Source organism: Triticum dicoccoides, chromosome 7A, assembly GCF_002162155.2.
Source record: "Triticum dicoccoides isolate Atlit2015 ecotype Zavitan chromosome 7A, WEW_v2.0, whole genome shotgun sequence".
NCBI lineage: Eukaryota > Viridiplantae > Streptophyta > Magnoliopsida > Poales > Poaceae > Triticum > Triticum dicoccoides.
The window spans coordinates 617,217,695-617,239,662 of NC_041392.1; the positions used below are offsets into that span (position 1 = coordinate 617,217,695).

Here is a 21,968-nt window from a genome sequence, read left to right on the forward strand (position 1 = left end):
TTACCGGCAAGTCTCTTTACTCGTTCCGTAATACATCATCTCACAACTAACTCATTTAGTTGCATTGCTTGCAAGGCTTAGGTGATGTGCATTACCGAGAGGGCCCAGAATACCTCTCTGACAATCGGAGTGACAAATCCTAATCTCGAAATACGCCAACCCAACATGTACCTTTGGAGACACCTGTAGAGCTCCTTTATAATCACCCAGTTACATTGTGATGTTTGGTAGCACACAAAGTGTTCCTCCGGTAAACGGGAGTTGCATAATCTCATAGTCATAGGAACATGTATAAGTCATGAAGAAAGCAATAGCAACATACTAAATGATCGAGTGCTAAGCTAACGGAATGGGTCAAGTCAATCACATCATTCTCCTAATGATGTGATCCCATTAATCAAATGACAACTCTTTGTCTATGGCTAGGAAACACAACCATCTTTGATCAACGAGCTAGTCAAGTAGAGGCATGCTAGTGACACTCTGTTTGTCTATGTATTCATACATGTATTATGTTTCCGGTTAATACAATTCTAGCATGAATAATAAACATTTATCATGAAATAAGGAAATAAATAATAACTTTATTATTGCCTCTAGGGCATATTTCCTTCAGTCTCCCACTTGCACTAGAGTCAATAATCTAGTTCACATTGCCATGTGATTTAACACCAATAGTTCACATCATTATGTGACCAACACTCAAAGGGTTTTAATAGAGTCAATAATCTAGTTCACATCGCTATGTGATTAACACCCAAAGAGTACTAAGGTGTGATCATGTTTTGCCTGTGAGAGAAGTTTAGTCAACTGGTCTGTCATATTCAGACCCGTATGTATTTTGCAAATTTCTATGTCAACAATGCTCTGCACGAAGCTACTCTAGCTAATTGCTCCCACTTTCAATATGCATCCAGATTGAGACTTAGAATCATCTGGATCAGTATCAAAGTTTGCATCGACATAACCCTTTACGATGAACCTTTTGTCACCTCCATAATCAAGAAACATATCCTTATTCCACTAAGGATAATTTTGACCGCTGTCCAGTGATCTACTCCTATATCACTATTGTACTCCCTTGCCAACATCAGTGTAGGGTATACAATAGATCTGGTACATAGCATGGCATACTTTATAGAACCTATGGCTGAGGCATAGGGAACGACTTTCATTCTCTTTCTATCTTCTGTCGTGGTCGGGTTTTGAGTCTTACTCAATTTCACACCTTGTAACACAGGCAAGAACTCTTTCTTTGATTGTTCCATTTTGAACTACTTCAAAATCTTGTCAAGGTATGTATTCATTGAAAAACTTATCAAGCGTCTTGATCTATCTCTATAGATCTTGATGCTCAATATGTAAGCAGCTTCACCGAGGTTTTCTTTGAAAAAATCCTTTGAAACACTCCTTTATGCTTTGCAGAATAATTCTACATTATTTCCGATCAACAATATGTCATTCACATATACTTATCAGGAATGCTATAGTGCTCCCACTCACTTTCTTGTAAATACAGGCTTCACCGCAAGTCTGTATAAAACTATATGCTTTGATCAACTTATCAAAGCGTATATTCCAACTCCGAGATGCTTGCACCAGTCCAAAGATGGATCGCTGGAGCTTGCATATTTAGTTAACACCTTTAGGATCGACAAAACCTTCTAGTTGCACCGTATACAACTCTTCTTTAATAAATCCATTAAGGAATGCAGTTTTGTTTATCCATTTGCCAGATTTCATAAAATGCGGCAATTGCTAACATGATTCGGACAGACTTAAGCATAGATATGAGTGAGAAACTCTCATCATAGTCAACACCTTGAACTTGTTGAAAACCTTTTGCGACAATTCTAGCTTTGTAGATAGTAACACTACTATCAGCGTCCGTCTTCCTCTTGAAGATCCATTTATTTTCTATGGCTTGCCGACCATCGGGCAAATCCATCAAAGTCCATACTTTGTTCTCAGATTTCATGGCCTCAAACCATTTCGCGGAATCTGGGCTCATCATCGCTTCCTCATAGTTCGCAAGTTCGTCATGGTCTAGTAACATGACTTCCAGAACAGGATTACCGTACCACTCTAGTGCGGATCTCACTCTGGTTTACCTACGAGATTCGGTAGTAACTTGATCTGAAGTTACATGATCATCATCATTAGCTTCCTCGCTAATTGGTGTAGTAGTCACAAGAACAGATTTCTGTGATGAACTACTTTCCAATAAGGGAGAAGGTACAATTACCTTATCAAGTTTTCTACTTTCCTCCCACTCACTTATTTCAAGAGAAACTCCTTCTCTTGAAAGGATCCATTTTCAGCAACGAATATCTTGCCTTCAGATCTGCGATAGAAGGTGTACCCAACATTTTCTTTTGGGTATCATATGAAGACGCACTTCTCCGACTTGGGTTTGAGCTTATCAGGATGAAACTTTTTCATATAAGCATCGCAACCCCAAACTTTAAGAAACGACAACTTTGGTTTCCTGCCAAAACATAGTTCATACGGTGCCGTCTCAACGGATTTAGATGGTGCCCTTTTTTACGTGAATGCGGCTGTCTCTAATGCATAACCCCAAAACTATAGTGGTAAATTGGTACAAAACATCATAGATTGCACTATATCCAATAAAGTACGGTTATGACGTTCGGACACACCATTATGTTGTGGTGTTCCAGGTGGCATGAATTTGTGAAACTATTCCACATTGTTTTAATTGAAGACCAAACTCGTAACTCAGATATTCGTCTCCACGATCAGATCGTGGAAACCTTATCTTCTTGTCATGATGATTTTCCACTTCACTCTGAAATTCTTTGAGCTGTTCAAATGTTTCAGACTTATGTTTCATCAAGTAGATATACCCATATTTTCTCAAATCATCTGTGAAGGTCAGAAAATAACGATACCCGCCGCGAACTCCAACACTCATTGGATCGCATACATCAGTATGTATTATTTCCAATAAGTCAGTTGCTCGCTCCATTGTTCCGGAGAACGGAGTCTTAGTCATCTTGCCCATGAGGCATGGTTTGCAAGCATCAAGTGATTCATAATCAAGTGATTCCAAAAGTCCATCAGCATGGAGTTTCTTCATGCGCTTTACACCAATATGACCTAAACGGCAGTGCCACAAATAAGTTGCACTATCATTATTAACTTTGCATCTTTTGGCTTCAATATTATGAATATGTGTATCACTACGATCGAGATCCAATGAACCATTTTCATTGGATGTGTAACCATATAAGGTTTTATTCATGTAAATAGAACAACAATTTTTCTCCAACTTAAATGAATAACTGTATTGCAATAAACATGATCATATCATATTCATGCTCAACGCAAACACCAAATAACACTTATTTAGGTTCAACACTAATCCCGAAAGTATAGGGAGTGTGCGATGATGATCATATCAATCTTGGAACTACTTCCAACACACATCGTCACCTCACCCTTAACTAGTCTTTGTTCATTCTGCAACTCCAGATTCAAGTTACTAATCATAGTAACTGAACTAGTATCAATACTGAGGGGTTGCTATAAACACTAGTAAAGTACACATCAATAACATGTATATCAAATATACTTATGTTCACTTTGCCATCCTTCTTATCCGCCAAATACTTGGGGCAGTTCCACTTCCAGTGACCAGTCCCTTTGAAGTAGAAGCACTTAGTCTCAGGCTTAGGATCAGACTTGGGCTTCTTCACTTGAGTAGCAACTTGCTTGCCGTTCTTCTTGAAGTTCCCCTTCTTCCCTTTGCCCTTTTATTGAAACTAGTGGTCTTGTCAACCATCAACACTTGATGCTCTTTCTTGATTTCTACCTTCATCGATTTCATCATCATGAAAAGCTCGGGAGTCATTTTCGTCATCCCTTGCATACTATAGTTCATCATGAAGTTCTACTAACTTGGTGATGGTGACTAGAGAATTCTGTCAATCACTATCTTATCTGGAAGATTAACTCCCACTTGATTCAAGCAATTGTAGTACCCAGACAATCTGAGCACATGCTCACTAGTTGAGCGATTCTCCTCCATCTTTTAGCTATAGAACTTGTTGGAAACTTCATATCTCTCAACTCGGGTATTTTCTTGAAATATTAACTTCAACTCCTGGAACATCTCATATGGTCCATGACGTTCAAAACATCTTTGAAATCCCGATTCTAAGCCGTTAAGCATGGTGCACTAAACTATCAAGTAGTCATCATATTGAGCTAGCCAAACGTTCATAACGTCTGCATCTGCTCCTGCAATAGGTCTGTCACCTAGCGGTGCATCAAGGACATAATTCTTCTGTGCAGCAATGAGGATAAACCTCAGATCACGGATCCAATCCGCATCATTGCTACTAACATCTTTCAACACAATTTTCTCTAGGAACATATCAAAATAAACACAGGGAAGCAACAACGCGAGCTATTGATCTACACCATGATTTGCAAAATACTACCAGGACTAAGTTCATGATCCAAATCAACTAAACCATGTCCGATCATCACGTGAGATGGAGTAGTTTTCAATGGTGAACATCACTATGTTGATCATATCTACTATATGATTCACGTTCGACCTTTCGGTCTCCGTGTTCCGAGGCCATATCTGTATATGCTAGGCTCGTCAAGTTTAACCTGAGTATTCTGCGTGTGCAAAACAGGCTTGCACCCATTGTAGATGGACATAGAGCTTATCACACCCGATCATCACGTGGTGTCTGGTCACGACAAACTTTGGCAACGGTGCATACTCAGGGAGAACACTTTTATCTTGAAATTTAGTGAGAGATCATCTTATAATGCTACCGTCAATCAAAGCAAGATAAGATGCATAAAATATAAACATCACATGCAATCAATATAAGTGATATGATATGGCCATCATCTTCTTGTACTTTTGATCTCCATCTCCGAAGTACCGTCATGATCACCATCGTCACCGGCGCGACACCTTGATCACCATCGTAGCATCGTTGTCATCTCGCCAATCTTATGCTTCCACGACTATTGCTACCGCTTAGTGATAAAGTAAAGCATAACAACGCAGTTGCATTGCATACAATAAAGCGACAACCATATGGCTCCTGCCAGTTGCCGATAACTCGGTTACAAAACATGATCATCTCATACAATAAAATTTAGTATCATGTCTTGACCATATCACATCACAACATGCCCTGCAAAAACAAGTTAGACGTCCTCTACTTTGTTGTTGCAAGTTTTACGTGGCTGCTACGGGCTTAAGCAAGAACCAATCTTACCTACGCATCAAAACCACAACGATAGTTTGTCAAGTTGGTGCTGTTTTAACCTTCGCAAGGACCGGGCGTAGCCACACTCAGTTCAACTAAAGTTGGAGAAACTGACACCCGCTAGCCACCTTTGTGCAAAGCACGTTGGGAGAACCGGTCTCGCGTAAGCGTACGCGTAATGTCGGTCCGGGCCGCTTCGTCCAACAATACCGCCGAACCAAAGTATGACATGCTGGTAAGCAGTATGACTTATATCGCCCACAACTCACTTGTGTTCTACTCGTGCATATAACATCAACACATAAAACCTAGGCTCGGATACCACTGTTGGGGAACGTAGTAATTTCAAAAAAAATCCTACGCACACGCAAGATCATGGTGATGCATAGCAACGAGGGGAGAGTGTGATCTACGTACCCTTGTAGACCGACAGCGGAAGCGTTATATCAACGCGGTTGATATAGTCGTATGTCTTCACAATCCGACCGATCCAAGCACCGAAACTACGGCACCTCCGAGTTTCAGCACACGTTTAGCTCGATGACGATCCCCGGACTCCGATCCAGCAAAGTGTCGGGGAAGAGTTCCGTCAGCACAACGGCGTGGTGACGATCTTGATGTTCAACTGTCGCATGGCTTCGCCTAAGCACCACTACAATATTATCGAGGATTATGGTGGAAGGGGGCACCGCACACGGCTAAGAAAACGATCACGTGGATCAACTTGTGTGTCTAGGGGTGCCCCCTGCCTCCATATATAAAGGATCCAAGGGGGGTGTGGCCGGCCCTAGTAGGAGGCGCACAGGAGGAGTCCTACTCCTACCGGGAGTAGGACTCCCCTCCCTTTCCTTGTCCAAGTAGGAGAGGGGAAGGAAGGGAGAGAGGAGAGGAAGAAAAGGGGGGCGCCGCCCCTCCCTCCTTGTCCAATTCGGACTAGGGGGAGAGGGGGCACGCGGCCTGCCCTGGCAGCCCCTCCTCTTCTCCACTTTAGGCCCATGAGGCCCATTAACCCCCCGGGGGGTTCCGGTAACCCCCCGGTACTCCGGTTTTATCCGAAACTTCCCCGGAACACTTCCGGTGTCCGAATATAGCCGTCCAATATATCAATCTTTATGTATCGACCAATTTGAGACTCCTCATTATGTCCGCGATCATATCCGGGACTCCGAACCAGCTTCGGTACATCAACACTCATAAACTCATAATATAACTGTCATCGAAACCTTAAGCGTGCGGACCCTACGGGTTCGAGAACAATGTAGACATGACCGAGACATGTCTCCTGTCAATAGCCAATAGCGGAACCTGGATGCTCATATTGGCTCCCACATATTCTACGAAGATCTTTATCGGTCAGACCGCTTAACAACATACGTTGTTCCCTTTGTCATCGATATGTTACTTGCCCGAGATTCGATCGTCGGTATATCAATACCTAGTTCAATCTCGTTACCGGCAAGTCTCTTTACTCGTTCCGTAATACATCATCTCGCAACTAACTCATTTAGTTGCATTGCTTGCAAGGCTTAGGTGATGTGCATTACCGAGAGGGCCCAGAGATACCTCTCCGATAATCAGAGTGGCAAATCCTAATCTCGAAATACGCCAATCCAACATGTACCTTTGGAGACACCTGTAGAGCTCCTTTATAATCACCTAGTTACGTTGTGATGTTTGGTAGCACACAAAGTGTTCCTCCGGTAAACGGGAGTTGCATAATCTCATAGTCATAGGAACATGTATAAGTCATGAAGAAAGCAATAGCAACATACTAAACGATCGAGTGCTAAGCTAACGGAATGGGTCAAGTCAATCACATCATTCTCCTAATGATGTGATCTCGTTAATCAAATGACAACTCTTTGTCTATGGCTAGGAAACACAACCATGTTTGATCAACGAGCTAGTCAAGTAGAGGCATACTAGTGACACTCTGTTTGTCTATGTATTCATACATGTATTATGTTTCCGGTTAATACAATTCTAGCATGAATAATAAACATTTATCATGAAATAAGGAAATAAATAATAACTTTATTATTGCCTCTAGGGCATATTTCCTTCAGTTTTGGGGTTATGTTTTAGAGATGGCTACATTCACATTAAATAGGGCACCATCTAAATCCGTTGAGACGACACATTATGAATTGTGGTTTGGCAAGAAACCCAAGTTGTCATTTCTTAAAGTTTGGGGCTGTGATGCTTATGTGAAAAATCTTCAACCTGATAAGCTCGAACCCAAATCGGAGAAATGTGTCTTCATAGGATACCCAGAGGAGACTGTTGGGTACACCTTTTATCACAGATCCGCAGGCAAGATATTCGTTGCTAAGAATGGATCCTTTCTAGATAAAGGAGTTTCTCTCGAAAGAAGTGAGTGGGAGGAAAGTAGAACTTGACGAGGTAATTGTACCTTCTCCCTTATTGGATAGTAGTTCATCACTGAAATCAGTTCCAATGATTCCTACACCAGTAAGGGAGGAAGCTAATGATGATGATCATGAAACTTCTGATCAAGTTACTACGGAATCTCGTAGGTCAACCAGAGTAAGATCCGCACCAGAGTGGTATGGTAATCCTGTTCTGGAAGTCATGTTACTTGACCATGACGAACCTATGAACTATGAGGAAGCGATGATGAGCCCAGATTCCGCAAAATGGCTTGAGGCCATGAAATCTGAGATGGGATCCATGTATGAAAACGAAATGTGGACTTTGGTTGACTTGCCTGATGATCGGCAGGCCATAGAGAATAAATGGATCTTCAAGAAGAAGAATGACGCTGACGGTAATATTACTATCTACAAAGCTTGACTTGTTGCAAAAAGTTTTTGACAAGTTCAAGGAGTTGACTACGATGAGACCTTCTCACCCGTAGCGATGCTTAAGTCCGTTCAAATGATGTTAGCAATTGCCGCATTTTATGATTATGAAATTTGGCAAATGGATGTCAAAATTGCATTCCTTAATGGATATCTTAAAGAAGAGTTGTATATGATGCAACCAGAAGGTTTTGTTGATCCAAAAGGTGCTAACAAAGTGTGCAAGCTCCAACGATCCATTTATGGACTGGTGCAAGCCTCTCGGAGTTGGAATATACGCTTTGATAGTGTGATCAAAGCATATGGTTTTATACATACTTTTCGAGAAGCCTGTATTTACAAGAAAGTGAGTGGCAGCTCCGTAGCATTTCTGATATTATATATAGATGACATATTGTTGATCGGAAATGATACTGAATTTCTGAATAGCATAAAAGAATACTTGAATAAGAATTTTTCAATGAAAGACCTCGGTGAAGCTGCTTATATATTAGGCATCAAGATCTATAGAGATAGATCAAGACGCTTAATTGGACTTTCACCAAGCACATACCTTCATAAAATTTTGAAGAAGTTCAAAATGGATCAAGCAAAGAAAGGGTTCTTGCCTGTATTACAAGGTGTGAAGTTGAGTTAGACTCAATGCCCGACCACTGCAGAAGATAGAGAGAAAATGAAAGGTGTTCCCTATACTTCAGCCATAGGCTCTATCATGTATGCAATGTTGTGTACCAGACCTGATGTGTGCCTTGCTATCAGTTTAGCAGGGAGGTACCAAAGTAATCCAGGAGTGGATCACTGGACAGCGGTAAAGAATATCCTGAAATACCTGAAAAGGACTAAGGATATGTTTCTCGTATATGGAGGTGACAAAGAGCTCGTCGTAAACGGTTACGTCGATGTAAGCTTTGACACTGATCCGGATGACTCTAAGTCACAAACCGGATACGTGTTTTTATTAAATGGTGGAGCTGTCAGTTGGTGCAGTTCCAAGCAGAGCGTCGTGGCGGGATCTACATGTGAAGCGGAATACATAGCTGCTTCGGAAGCAGCAAATGAAGGAGCTGGATGAAGGAGTTCATATCTGATCTAGGTGTCATACCTACTGCATCAGGTCCAATGAAATTTTTTTGTGACAATACTGGTGCAATTGCCTTGGCAAAGGAATCCAGATTTCACAAGAGAACCAAGCACATCAAGAGATGCTTCAATTCCATCCGCGATCAAGTCAAGGAGGGAGACATAGAGATTTGCAAGATACATACGGATCTGAATGTTGCAGACCCGTTGACTAAGCCTCTCTCACGAGCAAAACATGATCAGCACCAAGACTCCTAGAATCATTACAATGTAATCTAGATTATTGACTCTAGTGCAAGTGGGAGACTAAAGGAAATATGCCCTAGAGGCAATAATAAAGTTTTTATTTATATTTCCTTATACCATGATAAATGTTTATTATTCATGCTAGAATTGTATTAACTTGAAACTTAGTACATGTGTGAATACATACAAAAATAGAGTGTCACTAGTTTGCCTCTACTTGACTAGCTCATTGAATCAATGATGGTTATGTTTCCTAACCATAGAGATGAGTTGTCATTTGATTAACGGGATCACATCATTAGAGAATGATGTGATTAACTTGACCCATCCGTTAGCTTAGCACAATGATCGTTTAGTTTGTTGCTATTGCTTTCTCCATAACTTATACATGTTCCTATGACTATGAGATCATGCAACTCCCGAATACCAGAGGAACACTTTGTGTGCTACCAAACGTCACAACGTAACTGGGTGATTATAAAGGTGCTCTACATGTGTCTCCGATGGTGTTTGTTGAGTTGGCATAGATCGAGATTAGGATTTGTCACTCCGATTGTCGGAGAGGTATCTCTGGGCCCTCTCAGTAATGCACATCAATATAAGCCTTGCCAGCAATGTAACTAATGAGTTAGTTATGGGATGTAGCAGTACGGAACGAGTAAAGAGACTTTTCGGTAACGAGATTGAACTAGGTATTGAGATACCGACGATAGAATCTCGGGCAAGTAACATACCAATGACAAAGGGAACAACGTATATCATTATGCAGTTTGACCGATAAAGATCTTCGTAGAATATGTGGGAGCCAATATGAACATCCAGGTTCCGCTATTGGTTATTGACCGGAGACATGTCTCGGTCATGTCTACATAGTTCTCGAACCCGTAGGGTCCGCACGCTTAACGTTCGGTGACAATCGGTATTATGAGTTTATGTGTTTTGATGAACCGAAGGTTGTTCGGAGTCCCGGATGTGATCACGGGCATGAAGAGGAGTCTCGAAATGGCCGAGACATAAATATCGATATATTGGATGACTATATTTGGACATCGAAATGGTTCCGAGTGAGTTCGGACATTAACCGGAGTGCCAGGGGGGTTACCGGAACCCCCCGGGGAGTATATTGGCCCAAATGGGCTTTAGGGGAGAGAGGGAGGGGCTGCCTAGGGCAGTCCGCATGCCCCCCAAGGCCTAGTCCGAATTGGACTAGGGGGAGGGGCGGTGCCCCCTCCTTCCTTCTCTTCTCTCTTCCCTTTCCTACTCTCCTACTCCTACTATATGGAAAGGGGGGAATCCTACTCCTAGTGGGAGTAGGACTCCCCAGGGCGCGCCATAGTAGAGGACCGGCCCTCCCCCTCCTCCACTCCTTTATATACGGGGAGGGGGCACCCCATAGACACACAAGTTGATCATTGATCCCTTAGTTGTGTGCGGTGCCCCCTGATAACCCACAAGTATAGGGGATCGCAATAGTTTTCGATAAGTAAGAGTGTCAAACCCAACGAGGAGCTAAAGGCAGAACAAATATTCCCTCAAGTTCTATCGACCACCGATACAACTCTACGCACGCTTGACGTTCGCTTTACCTAGAACAAGTATGAAACTAGAAGTACTTTGTAGGTGTTGTTGGATAGGTTTGCAAGGTAAAAAGAGCGCGTAAATAAAAGCTAGGGGCTGTTTAGATAAAGAAACAACTAAATTAGTTTTAGTAAATAGTATTTTGTTACGAGAAAGTTATTTGTCCCTAGGCAATCGATAACTAGACCGGTAATCATTATTGCAATTTTATATGAGGGAGAGGCATAAGCTAACATACTTTCTCTACTTGGATCATATCCACTTATGATTGGAACTCTAGCAAGCATCTGCAACTACTAAAGATCATTAAGGTAAAACCCAACCATAGCATTAAAGCATCAAGTCCTCTTTATCCCATACGCAACAACCCCCTTACTCGGGTTTGTGTTTCGGTCACTTACGCAACCCACTATAAGTGAATCATGAACGTATTGCAACACCCTACAGCAGGGATCCCTCACGCTTGCGCGACACGGGGAACACCATAGGACAGCACCAATAATAAAACATGCAACTCAAACCAATCTTGATCATCAAATAGCCCATAGGACAAAACGGATCTACTCAAACATCATAGGATAGCCATACATCATTGGGAAATGATATATAGCGTTGAGCACCATGTTTAAGTAGAGATTACAATGGGTAAGAGAGAGGTTACACCGCTGCATAGAGGGGGGGAGAGTTGGTGATGATGGCGGTGAAGTTGTTGATGATGATGGCCCCCGGTGGCACTCCGGTGCCACCGGAAGTGAGGGGGAGAGAGCCCCCCTCCTTCTTCTTCTTCCTTGACCTCCTCCCTAGATGGGAGAAGGGTTTCCCCTCTGGTCCTTGGTCTCCATGGCATGGGAGGGGCGAGAGCCCCTCCGAGATTGGATCTGTCTCTCTGTCTCTCTCTGTTTCTGCGTTCTCAGATTCTACCCTTTCACCGTTTCTTATATTCCCGGAGATCTGTAACTCCGATTGGGCTGAAATTTTAACACGATCTCTATCCGGAAATTAGCTTTCTTGCAGCGAAAGAAGGGCTCCAACCGCCTTACAGGGTGGCCACGAGGGTCAGGGGCGCGCCCCCTGCCTCGTGGGCCCCTCGAGCATCGTATCGCGTTGATTTCACTTCCCAAAAATCACATATATTCCAAAAAAAATCTCCGTCCGTTTTTATCCCATTTGAACTCCGTTTGATATGGATTTTCTGCGAAACAAAAAACATGCAACAAACAGGAACTGACACTGGGCACTGGATCAATATGTTAGTTCTAAAAATAGTATAAAAAGTTGCCAAAAGTATATGAAAGTTGTAGAATATTGGCATGGAACAATCAAAAATTATAGATATGACGGAGACGTATCAGCATCCGCAAGCTTAATTCCTGCTCGTCCTCGAGTAGGTAAATGATAAAAAAGATAATTTTTGATGTGGAATGCTACCTAGCATAATCTTGATCACATATCTAATCATGGCATGAATATTAAGATACGAGTTATTCAAAGCAATAGTCTATCATTTGACATAAAAACAATAATACTTCAAGCCTACTAATAAAGCAATCATTTCTTTTCAAAATAACATGGCCAAAGAAAGTTATCCCTACAAAATCATATAGTCTGGCTATGCTCCATCTTCACCACACAAAATATTCACATCATGCACAACCCCGATGATAACCCAAGCAATTGTTTCATACTTTTGACGTTCTCAAACCTTTTCAACTTTCACGCAATACATGAGCGTGAGCCATGGACATAGCACTAAAGGTGGAATAGAATGGTGGTTGTGGAGAAGACAAAAAGAAGAAGATAGTCTCACATCGACTAGGTGTATCAACGGGCAATGGAGATGCCCATCAATAGATATAAATGTGAGTGAGTAGGGATTGCCATGCAACAGATGCACTAGAGCTATAAGTGTATGAAAGTTCAAACTGAAACTAAGTGGGTGTGCATCCAACTTGCTTGCTCATGAAGATCTCGGGCATTTGAGGAAGCCCATCATCGGAATATACAAGCCAAGTTCTATAATGAAAATTCCCACTAGTATATGAAAGTGATAACTCAAGACTCTCTATATGAAGAATATGATGCTACTTTGAAGCACAAGTATGGTAAAAGGATAGTAACATTGCCCCTTCTATCTTTTCTCTCATTTTTTCCTTTTTTTCTTTTTTTGGGCCTTCTCTTTTTTGTCCTTTCTCTTTTTTTCTTTTTTTTCGTCCGGAGTCTCATCCCGACTTGTGGGGGAATCATAGTCTCCATCATCCTTTCCTCACTGGGACAATGCTCTAATAATGATGGTCATCACACTTCTATTTACTTACAACTCAATATTACAACTCGATATCTAGAACAAAGATATGACTCTATATCAATGCCTCCGGCGGTGTACCGGGATGTGCAATGATCTAGCGTAGCAATGACATCAAAAAAACGGACAAGCCATGAAAACATCATGCTAACTATCTTACGATCATGCAAAGCAATATGACAATGAATGCTCAAGTCATGTATATGATGATGATGGAAGTTGCATGGCAATATATCTCGGAATGGCTATGGAAATGCCATGATAGGTAGGTATGGTGGCTGTTTTGAGGAAGATATATGATGGGTTTATGGTACCGGCGAAAGTTGCGCAATACTAGAGAGGCTAGCAATGATGGAAGGGTGAGAGTGCGTATAATCCATGGACTCAACATTAGTCATAAAGAACTCACGTACTTATTGCAAAAATCTATTAGACATCGAAACAAAGTACTACGCACATGCTCCTAGGGGGATAGATTGGTAGGAAAAGACCATCGCTCGTCCCCGACCGCCACTCATAAGAAAGACAATCAATAAATAAATCATGCTCCGACTTCGTTACATAATGGTTCACCATACGTGCATGCTACGGGAATCACAAACATCAACACAAGTATTTCTACTAATCCACAACTACCCACTAGCATGACTCTAATATCACCATCTTTATATCGCAAAACTATTGCAAGGAATCAAACATATCATATTCAGTGATTTACAAGTTTTATGTAGGATTTTATGACTAACCATGTGAATGACCAGCTCCTGTCATCTCTCTAAATAGATATAAGTGAAGCAAGAGAGTTTAATTCTATCTACAAAAGATATGCCCACGCTCTAACAAATATAAGTGAAGCAAAAGAGCATTCTACAAATGGCGGTTTTCTATGTAAAGAGAAACAGGCAATCCAAAATTCAAATGATATAAGTGAAGCACATGAATCATTCTATAAAGCCATACACAAAATATATAAGTGAAGTGCATAGAGTATTCTATAAATCAACCAAGGACTACCTCATACCAGCATGGTGCATAAAAGAAATGAAAACTAAATGCAAAAGACGCTCCAAGATTGCACATATCGCATGAACGAAACGAATCCGAAAACATACCGATACTTGTTGAAGAAAGAGGGGATGCCTTACGGGGCATCCCCAAGCTTAGATGCTTGAGTCTCCTTGAATATTTACTTGGGGTGCCTCGGGAATCCCCAAGCTTGAGCTCTTACCTCTCTTCCTTCTTCTCACATCGAGACCTTCTCGATCATCGAACACGTCATCCACACAAAACTTCAACAGAAAACTCGGTAAGATCCATTAGTATAATAAAGCAAATCACTACTCTAAGTACAGTTGCAAACCAATTAATATTTTGTTTTTGCATTGTGTCTACTGTAATATAACTTTTCCATGGCTTAATCCACTAATATAAATTGATAGTTTCATCAAAACAAGCAAACTATGCATCAAAAACAGAATCTGTCTAAAACAGAACATTCTGTAACAATCTAAACATTCACCACACTTCTGATACTTGAAAAATTCTACCAAAATTAGGAAAAATAAAAGAATTGTGTAGGAATACAGTGCAAAAAGAATCAGAACCTTTTGACCTTCCAACTAAAAATGTAAAATCGCGCACTACAGCCAAAGTTTCTGTCCTGCACCGTACAAACCATCAAGCAAATGTAAACATCCTAAAGGCAAACCTTGACACATTATTTTTATAATACAATGGAATTGTACAAAGGGATAATTATTTTTGTTGAAAATTTTCTGTAATCAAGATTCACAAAGTTGCCGTGAGCATGAACAAAGTTCAAGGAGCTCTCCCACTTCAACAATGCTTGTCTTTCTCACTTTCACTTTCCTTTTTGAAAAAGTTTTGGGTTCCCCTCTTTATTTTTGTTGTTTTTAAACTATATGAAAGCACTCAACAGAAATAAATGACTCCCTAAAACTTCCGGGTTGTCTCCCAGGCAGCGCTTTCTTTAAAGCCATTAAGCTAGGCATATAGTGCTCAAGTAATGGATCCACCCGGATCCCAAGGTATATCAAAGCCAATTTTAATTAACAATAATTTGTAATTTAGTAGTGAGCACAAAGTAACATATATCATGCAACAACGAAGTCTAACTCTCTTCCTATGCATCGGCATGTCATAAAAGAACAATTCATGCACACATAGTAAAGGCCAATGCATAGTATAAACAGTTTCTTGCAATTTTATCATGTGGGAAACATAGAGAGGTGGAGATATAGTTCCTCTCTCATAATAATTGCAAGTAGGAGCAGCAAGCACATGCATATTATATCTATCAAAATCATCATGTGTAGTAGTAAAACGTAACCCATCAATGTAATCCTTAATAAGGGCAAACTTCTCCGATATAGTGTAGTCGGGAGAATTCAAAAAGATAATAGGACTATCATGCGTGGGTATAATAGCAACAATTTCATGTTTAACATAAGGAACTATAGCAAGTTCATCTCCATAAGCATAATTCATATTGGCATCTTGGCCACAAGCATAGCAAGCATCATCAAAAAGGGATATTTCAAAAGAATCAACGGGATCATAGCAATTATCATAGCATTCATCCTTCGGTAAGCATGAAGGGGAATTAAACAATGTATGAGTTGAAGAGTTACTCTCATTAGAAGGTGGGCACGGGTGATCAATCCGCTCTTCCTCCTTTTGTTCTTCGCTCTCCTCCTCATCTTTTTCATCCAATGAGCTCACAGTTTTATCAACTTCTTCTTCCATAGATTCCTGCAAAATATTAGTCTCTTCTTAGACCACGGAGACTTTTTCAATAAGTGCATTAATATCGGAATTGTATTCATAATTATCATAGCAATATTTAAGGATAGCTAAATTTTCAGGTCTATAAACCGAATCATCAAGATCTTCAAAGTCTTTAAACATAGATTCAATTTCATAAGCACCCATAAAAGTAACAAATTCTTCTATTTGTTCCACATCATAGTAATCATATATACCATTAGCATAAGAAGCTAAGGTTTTATTATCATTAAATTCACATGAAAAGGGAAGGTGTTGAGCCTTCATCCTAGAGCAACAAGTATAATTATATCTCAAGTATAGTTGCCTAGCATACCACTTTAATATATGAATTTGATCCCATAATAGTTTCCCTTTTGTGTCAACCGGTAATCCCTAAAGTATTCACGTTGATACAACGTTACTCCCATTACATAATTGAATGGGGTTTTCTCAGGATTATTAAAGTAGTACATAATATCTTTCATGTAACCAGCATCGAGGGTTTTCGGAGGTTCCCCATCTCCATGAGCAGAAAGTACACCTAATTTTTTTGGTATTTCGTGTTCCATATCCATAAGTAAAGATAAAGAACAGAAAATAAAAATTACTTAGTGATAAAGCAAACAAGCACACACGAGAATATTCACCCCATGCTATTGCTCCCCGGCAACGGCGCCAGAAAAAGGTCTTGATAACCCACAAGTATAGGGGATCGCAACAGTTTTCGATAAGTAAGAGTGTTGAACCCAACGAGGAGCTAAAGGCAGAACAAATATTCCCTCAAGTTCTATCGACCACCGATACAACTCTACGCACGCTTGACGTTCACTTTACCTAGAACAAGTATGAAATTAGAAGTACTTTATAGGTGCTGTTGGATAGGTTTGCAAGGTAATAAAGAGCGCGTAAATAAAAGCTAGGGGCTGTTTAGATAAAGACACAACTAAATTAGTTTTAGTAAAGAGTGTTTTGTTACAAGAAAGTTATTTGTCCATAGGCAATCGATAACTAGACCGGTAATCATTATTGCAATTTTATATGAGGGAGAGGCATAAGCTAACATACTTTCTCTACTTGGATCATATGCACTTATGATTGGAACTCTAGCAAGCATCTGCAACTACTAAAGATCATTAAGGTAAAACCCAACCATAGTATTAAAGCATCAAGTCCTCTTTATCCCATACGCAACAACCCCCTTACTCGGGTTTGTGTTTCAGTCACTCACGCAACCCACTATAAGCGAATCATGAACGTGCAACACCCTACAGCGGGGATCCCTCACGCTTGCGCGACACGGGGAACACCATAGGACAGCACCAATAATAAAACATGCAACTCAAACCAATCTTGATCATCAAATAGCCCATAGGACAAAACGGATCTACTCAAACATCATAGGACAGCCATACATCATTGGGAAATAATATATAGCATTGAGCACCATGTTTAAGTAGAGATTACAACGGGTAAGAGAGAGGTTACACCGCTGCATAGAGGGGGGAAGAGTTGGTGATGATGGCGGTGAAGTTGTTGATGAAGATGGCCCCCGGTGGCACTCCGGTGCCACCGGAAGCGAGGGGGAGAGAGCCCCCCTCCTCCTTCTTCTTCCTTGACCTCCTCCCTAGATGGGAGAAGGGTTTCCCCTCTCGCCCCTCCAAGATTGGATTTATCTCTCTGTCTCTCTGTGTTTCTGCGTTCTCAGATTCTACTCTTTCACCATTTCTTATATTCCCAGAGATCTGTAACTCCGATTGGGCTGAAATTTTAACACGATCTCTATCCGGAAATTAGCTTTCTTGCAGCGAAAGAAGGGCTCCAACCGCCTTACGGGGTGGCCACGAGGGTCAGGGGCGCGCCCCTGCCTCGTGGGCCCCTCGAGTATCATCTCGCGTTGATTTCACTTCCCAAAAATCACATATATTCCAAAAAAATCTCCGTCCGTTTTTATCCCGTTTGGACTCCGTTTGATATGAATTTTCTGCGAAACAAAAAACATGCAACAAACAGGAACTGACACTGGGCACTGGATCAATATGTTAGTTCTAAAAGTAGTATAAAAAGTTGTCAAAAGTATATGAAAGTTGTAGAATATTGGCATGGAACAATCAAAACTTATAGATACGACGGAGACGTATCACCCCCTCCACCATAATCCACCTCGGTCATATCATCGTAGTGCTTAGGCGAAGCCCTGCGACGGTAGCATCATCATCACCGTCATCACACCGTCGTGCTGACGAAGCTCTCCCTCGACACTCAGTTGGATCGAGAGTTCGTGGGACGTCACCGAGCCAAACGTGTGCAGATCGCGGAGGTGTCGTACTTTCGGTACTAGGATCTGTCGATCGTGAAGACGTACGACTACATCAACCGCGTTGTCATAACGCTTCCGCTTACGGTCTACGAGGGTGCGTGGACAATACTCTCCCCTGTCGTTGCTATGCATCACCATGATCTTGTGTGTGCATAGGAAAATTTTGAAATTACTGCGTTACCCAACACCTATGACTACCAAGTTAAGTAGCTTCACATCTAAGTTCCCTACCATAACTAGCTTCACCTCCAAGTTGACAATCTTGTAGGCAACTTAGGTTTTTGAGGTATGCTAACATTATCCAAAGTTGCCTTTCATGACTGGGGAGTAGCTTAAAATCATTCTTAAGTTGCATAAAATAATTTTTGGATGGTAAGCAACTTAGTTTCATATATAGACAACTTAGGAACATTAATGGCCAACTTTTTCATGTATTGTGGGCAACTGAAATAATAATGAGAGGCAACTATGCATCACCAGTAGGCAACTTCAGAGTGTTTGTAGACAACCTAGACAAATAGTGATAAGCAACTTCACAATATTGTAAGCAACTAATTTGCAAAGTTAGGAAACTGAGCAATAATGGTAGGCAACTAATTACCAATATCAAGCAACTATGCATCAATGGTATGCAATTCCATAGTATTTATAGGCAACTAAGCAGCAATGGTAGGCAACTAATTACCAAAAGCAAACAACGAGGCATCTAGCACACGAGGATTTCTCGCGATAGGCAATTTTTTAGACAACGGTAGGCAACTAATTACCAAAAGCAAACAACGAGAATGTCAACTGAGCAGCAACGGTAGGCAACTTTTTGGATCCCCAAATAAATGCACACGAGGACATAATTCCTTTTTCAATGAAATGTGTCGTGCGCGTCAGCTGCTCTTTCCACATTTGGATGAGCACTAGTTCCGCCCACTAGCCATGGGATCCGGCTTGGCTGCTCCCTCCCCATGCTCCCATCCGTGCTCCCACTTCATCCTACGGTTGTCCTTTTTCCTTTTTCCTTTCTAATCTAATCATCTCCCCCCCTGATTTTAAGGGGGTGGGGCCGGGCCTTATTTTGTTCCAATCAAATCATGCCACGTATGCGGGAGCACGGATGGGCACACACGCGGGGAGCAGGCAAGTCTCATCCCTAGCCATGTCCTAGATTTAATAGAATATTTTCTAACATTCTCTATCCAAGCTAGTGCCGTACACTTGTAAAGCGTGTTCGTTAGCACAACTAGGATGTGGAAAAACAAGCGAGCAGCCAGAGAACAACTTGTCTTGCTGATTGTTCCGTGAACTGTTGGTATTACATTTGTCCATCCGAATTTCATAACGGCACTAGAAGCAGTATGTACGCTTAATCGAAAGCCCCCGTTTCGCCATACGCATCGGTGGGTGCAATGCATTGCAAGCAGGCAGGTTCTACACGGAGCCGAGGCCGCCGGACGTCGGCGAGGTACGTATTCGCCGGCCGCCGTGTCCTCCGTTTACCTACGCTCTGCTCGCTTCCTTCCTGATGCTTTTCGAGCCTTTCCGTTTCATATCTCCTTCCTTTCCTTTCTGGCCCGATCCGCTTCCAGGGTGTTCGTCCCGGACACGTACAAGGAAAGGAAAGGCGACGTGATAAATATGGCCCTCGTTGTCCTCGTCGTCGACAATTTCCTTGCTCGTGGACGGACAGATCGATACGCCGACGTGACTTGCACGATCAGATCAAGCTTGCGAGCGAGACAGCCGGCAGATCCATGGACGATAACATGCTTGCTGGCCTGCTGGCGGGCGCCGGCCTCCCCGCGCGGCCGCCGGGCGGCGACACGCCGCTCCCCGACTCGTCGGAGCAGATCTACATCGCCCCCGTCGCGCTCCTCAAGATGCTCAAGCACGGTATGCAGCCAACTAACCGACGACCAATCTTAAATCAATTGCATTGATCTGATTCTGATCTATGGATGGTTGCAGCGCGCGCCGGGGTGCCGATGGAGGTGATGGGGCTGATGCTGGGGGAGTTCGTGGACGAGTACACGGTGACGGTGGTGGACGTGTTCGCGATGCCGCAGAGCGGCACGGGCGTGAGCGTGGAGGCCGTGGACCACGCCTTCCAGACCAACATGATGGACATGCTGCGGCAGACGGGGCGGCCGGAGATGGTGGTGGGCTGGTACCACTCCCACCCGGGCTTCGGCTGCTGGCTCTCGGCCACCGACGTGCAGACGCAGCTGAGCTTCGAGCAGCTCAACCCGCGCGCCGTCGCCGTCGTGCTCGACCCCATCCAGAGCGTCAGGGGCAAGGTGGTCATGGACGCCTTCCGCCTCATCAACCCGGCGGCGATGCTCACGGGCCACGAGCCGCGCCAGACCACCTCCAACGTCGGCGGCACCGTGCGCCCCTCCGTGGAGGCGCGCGTCCACGGCCTCGGCGTGCACTACTACTCGCTCGCCATCGGGCACCGCCAGAACGAGGTCGAGGAGCGCATGCTCGCCTGCCTCAACCGCAAGCGCTGGTCCGACGGGTTCGTCCTGCAGAGGTTCGAGGACGCCGAGAACGCCGGCGCCGTGAGCGGGATGCGGGACCTCGCGGTGCAGTACGACGCGCAGGTCAGGGAGGAGGACGTGACGCCGCCGGAGAGGCTGGCCGTGGTGAGGGCGGGCAGGCCGGACGCCAAGAAGCAGCTCGGGGAGAGAGCCGAGGCCGCCATGTCCGGCAACATCGTGCAGACGCTGGGCATGATGCTCGACACGGTCACCTTCTAGGCAGTATGTGGCTTGGGTTTCATCGGTTCAGCACTATAATTGATATCTTTTTATTGTGCCAGTTTCATAGTTGGATGATCTTCGTTTGTCTACGGTGATCGTTTTTTGCAAGGAGCTTTGCTACGGTCATGTGTGCAAAAGATGCTGTCGAAGAGATATTGCCCGATGTATGCACGACCTGAAAATCCAGCGGCCGGTCATGCGCGTGTCCGGCTGGATGTATGTGTCGTCTGTGAATCGTCTGAATTCTGTCGTCCGCATAGCACTGCTCTTTTTGAAAGAAAAAAAGATTTACTCCGCTCCTCGGTTCCCAAGTTAGCACTCATGAGGGGCAGACAATACAACGTTCCTGCTGTCCAGCGCCTAGTGTTTCTTAATATTTAACCTTTTTAAACATTTTTGCACTAGACCAATAAATTATTGCTTCCTCTGTCTCATAATATAAAAACCTTTTCAAGCTAAAACAGCTTGAAAAGCGTTCTTATATTATGGGACGGAGGGAGTACAATATATTGAATCATATGTGCACACGTGTTGGAAACTAAATAATATTTCTCAAGTAATATTCTGTACTTGGTAGCATTCACAATTGTACTACCCCCGTTCTTAAATATAAATCTTCATAGAGATTTCACTATAAACTACATACAGAGTAAAATGAGTGAATCTATACTCTAAAATGCATCTACATACATCCGTATGTGGTTCATACAGTGAAATCTTTACAGAGACTTATATTTAGATACGGAGGGAGTAATATGTTTTGGATATTTCATTATGGACCACGTGTAGACTAAACTAAAAGGGTTGGACGCGCTTTGTTGC

At 42.6% G+C, this 21,968-nt stretch overlaps 1 protein-coding gene across 1 annotated transcript; it reads left to right on the top strand.

Moving 5' to 3' along the window:
- Window positions 1-19,749: 19,749 nt before the first annotated feature.
- LOC119332216 (26S proteasome non-ATPase regulatory subunit 14 homolog) lies at window positions 19,750-21,417 on the top strand. Its single transcript, XM_037605398.1, has 3 exons — window positions 19,750-19,849; window positions 19,974-20,277; window positions 20,353-21,417. Exons 2-3 carry the CDS (start codon window positions 20,139-20,141, stop codon window positions 21,141-21,143), a joined length of 930 nt encoding a protein of 309 aa, XP_037461295.1. The 5' UTR covers window positions 19,750-19,849; window positions 19,974-20,138; the 3' UTR covers window positions 21,144-21,417.
- Window positions 21,418-21,968: the final 551 nt, after the last annotated feature.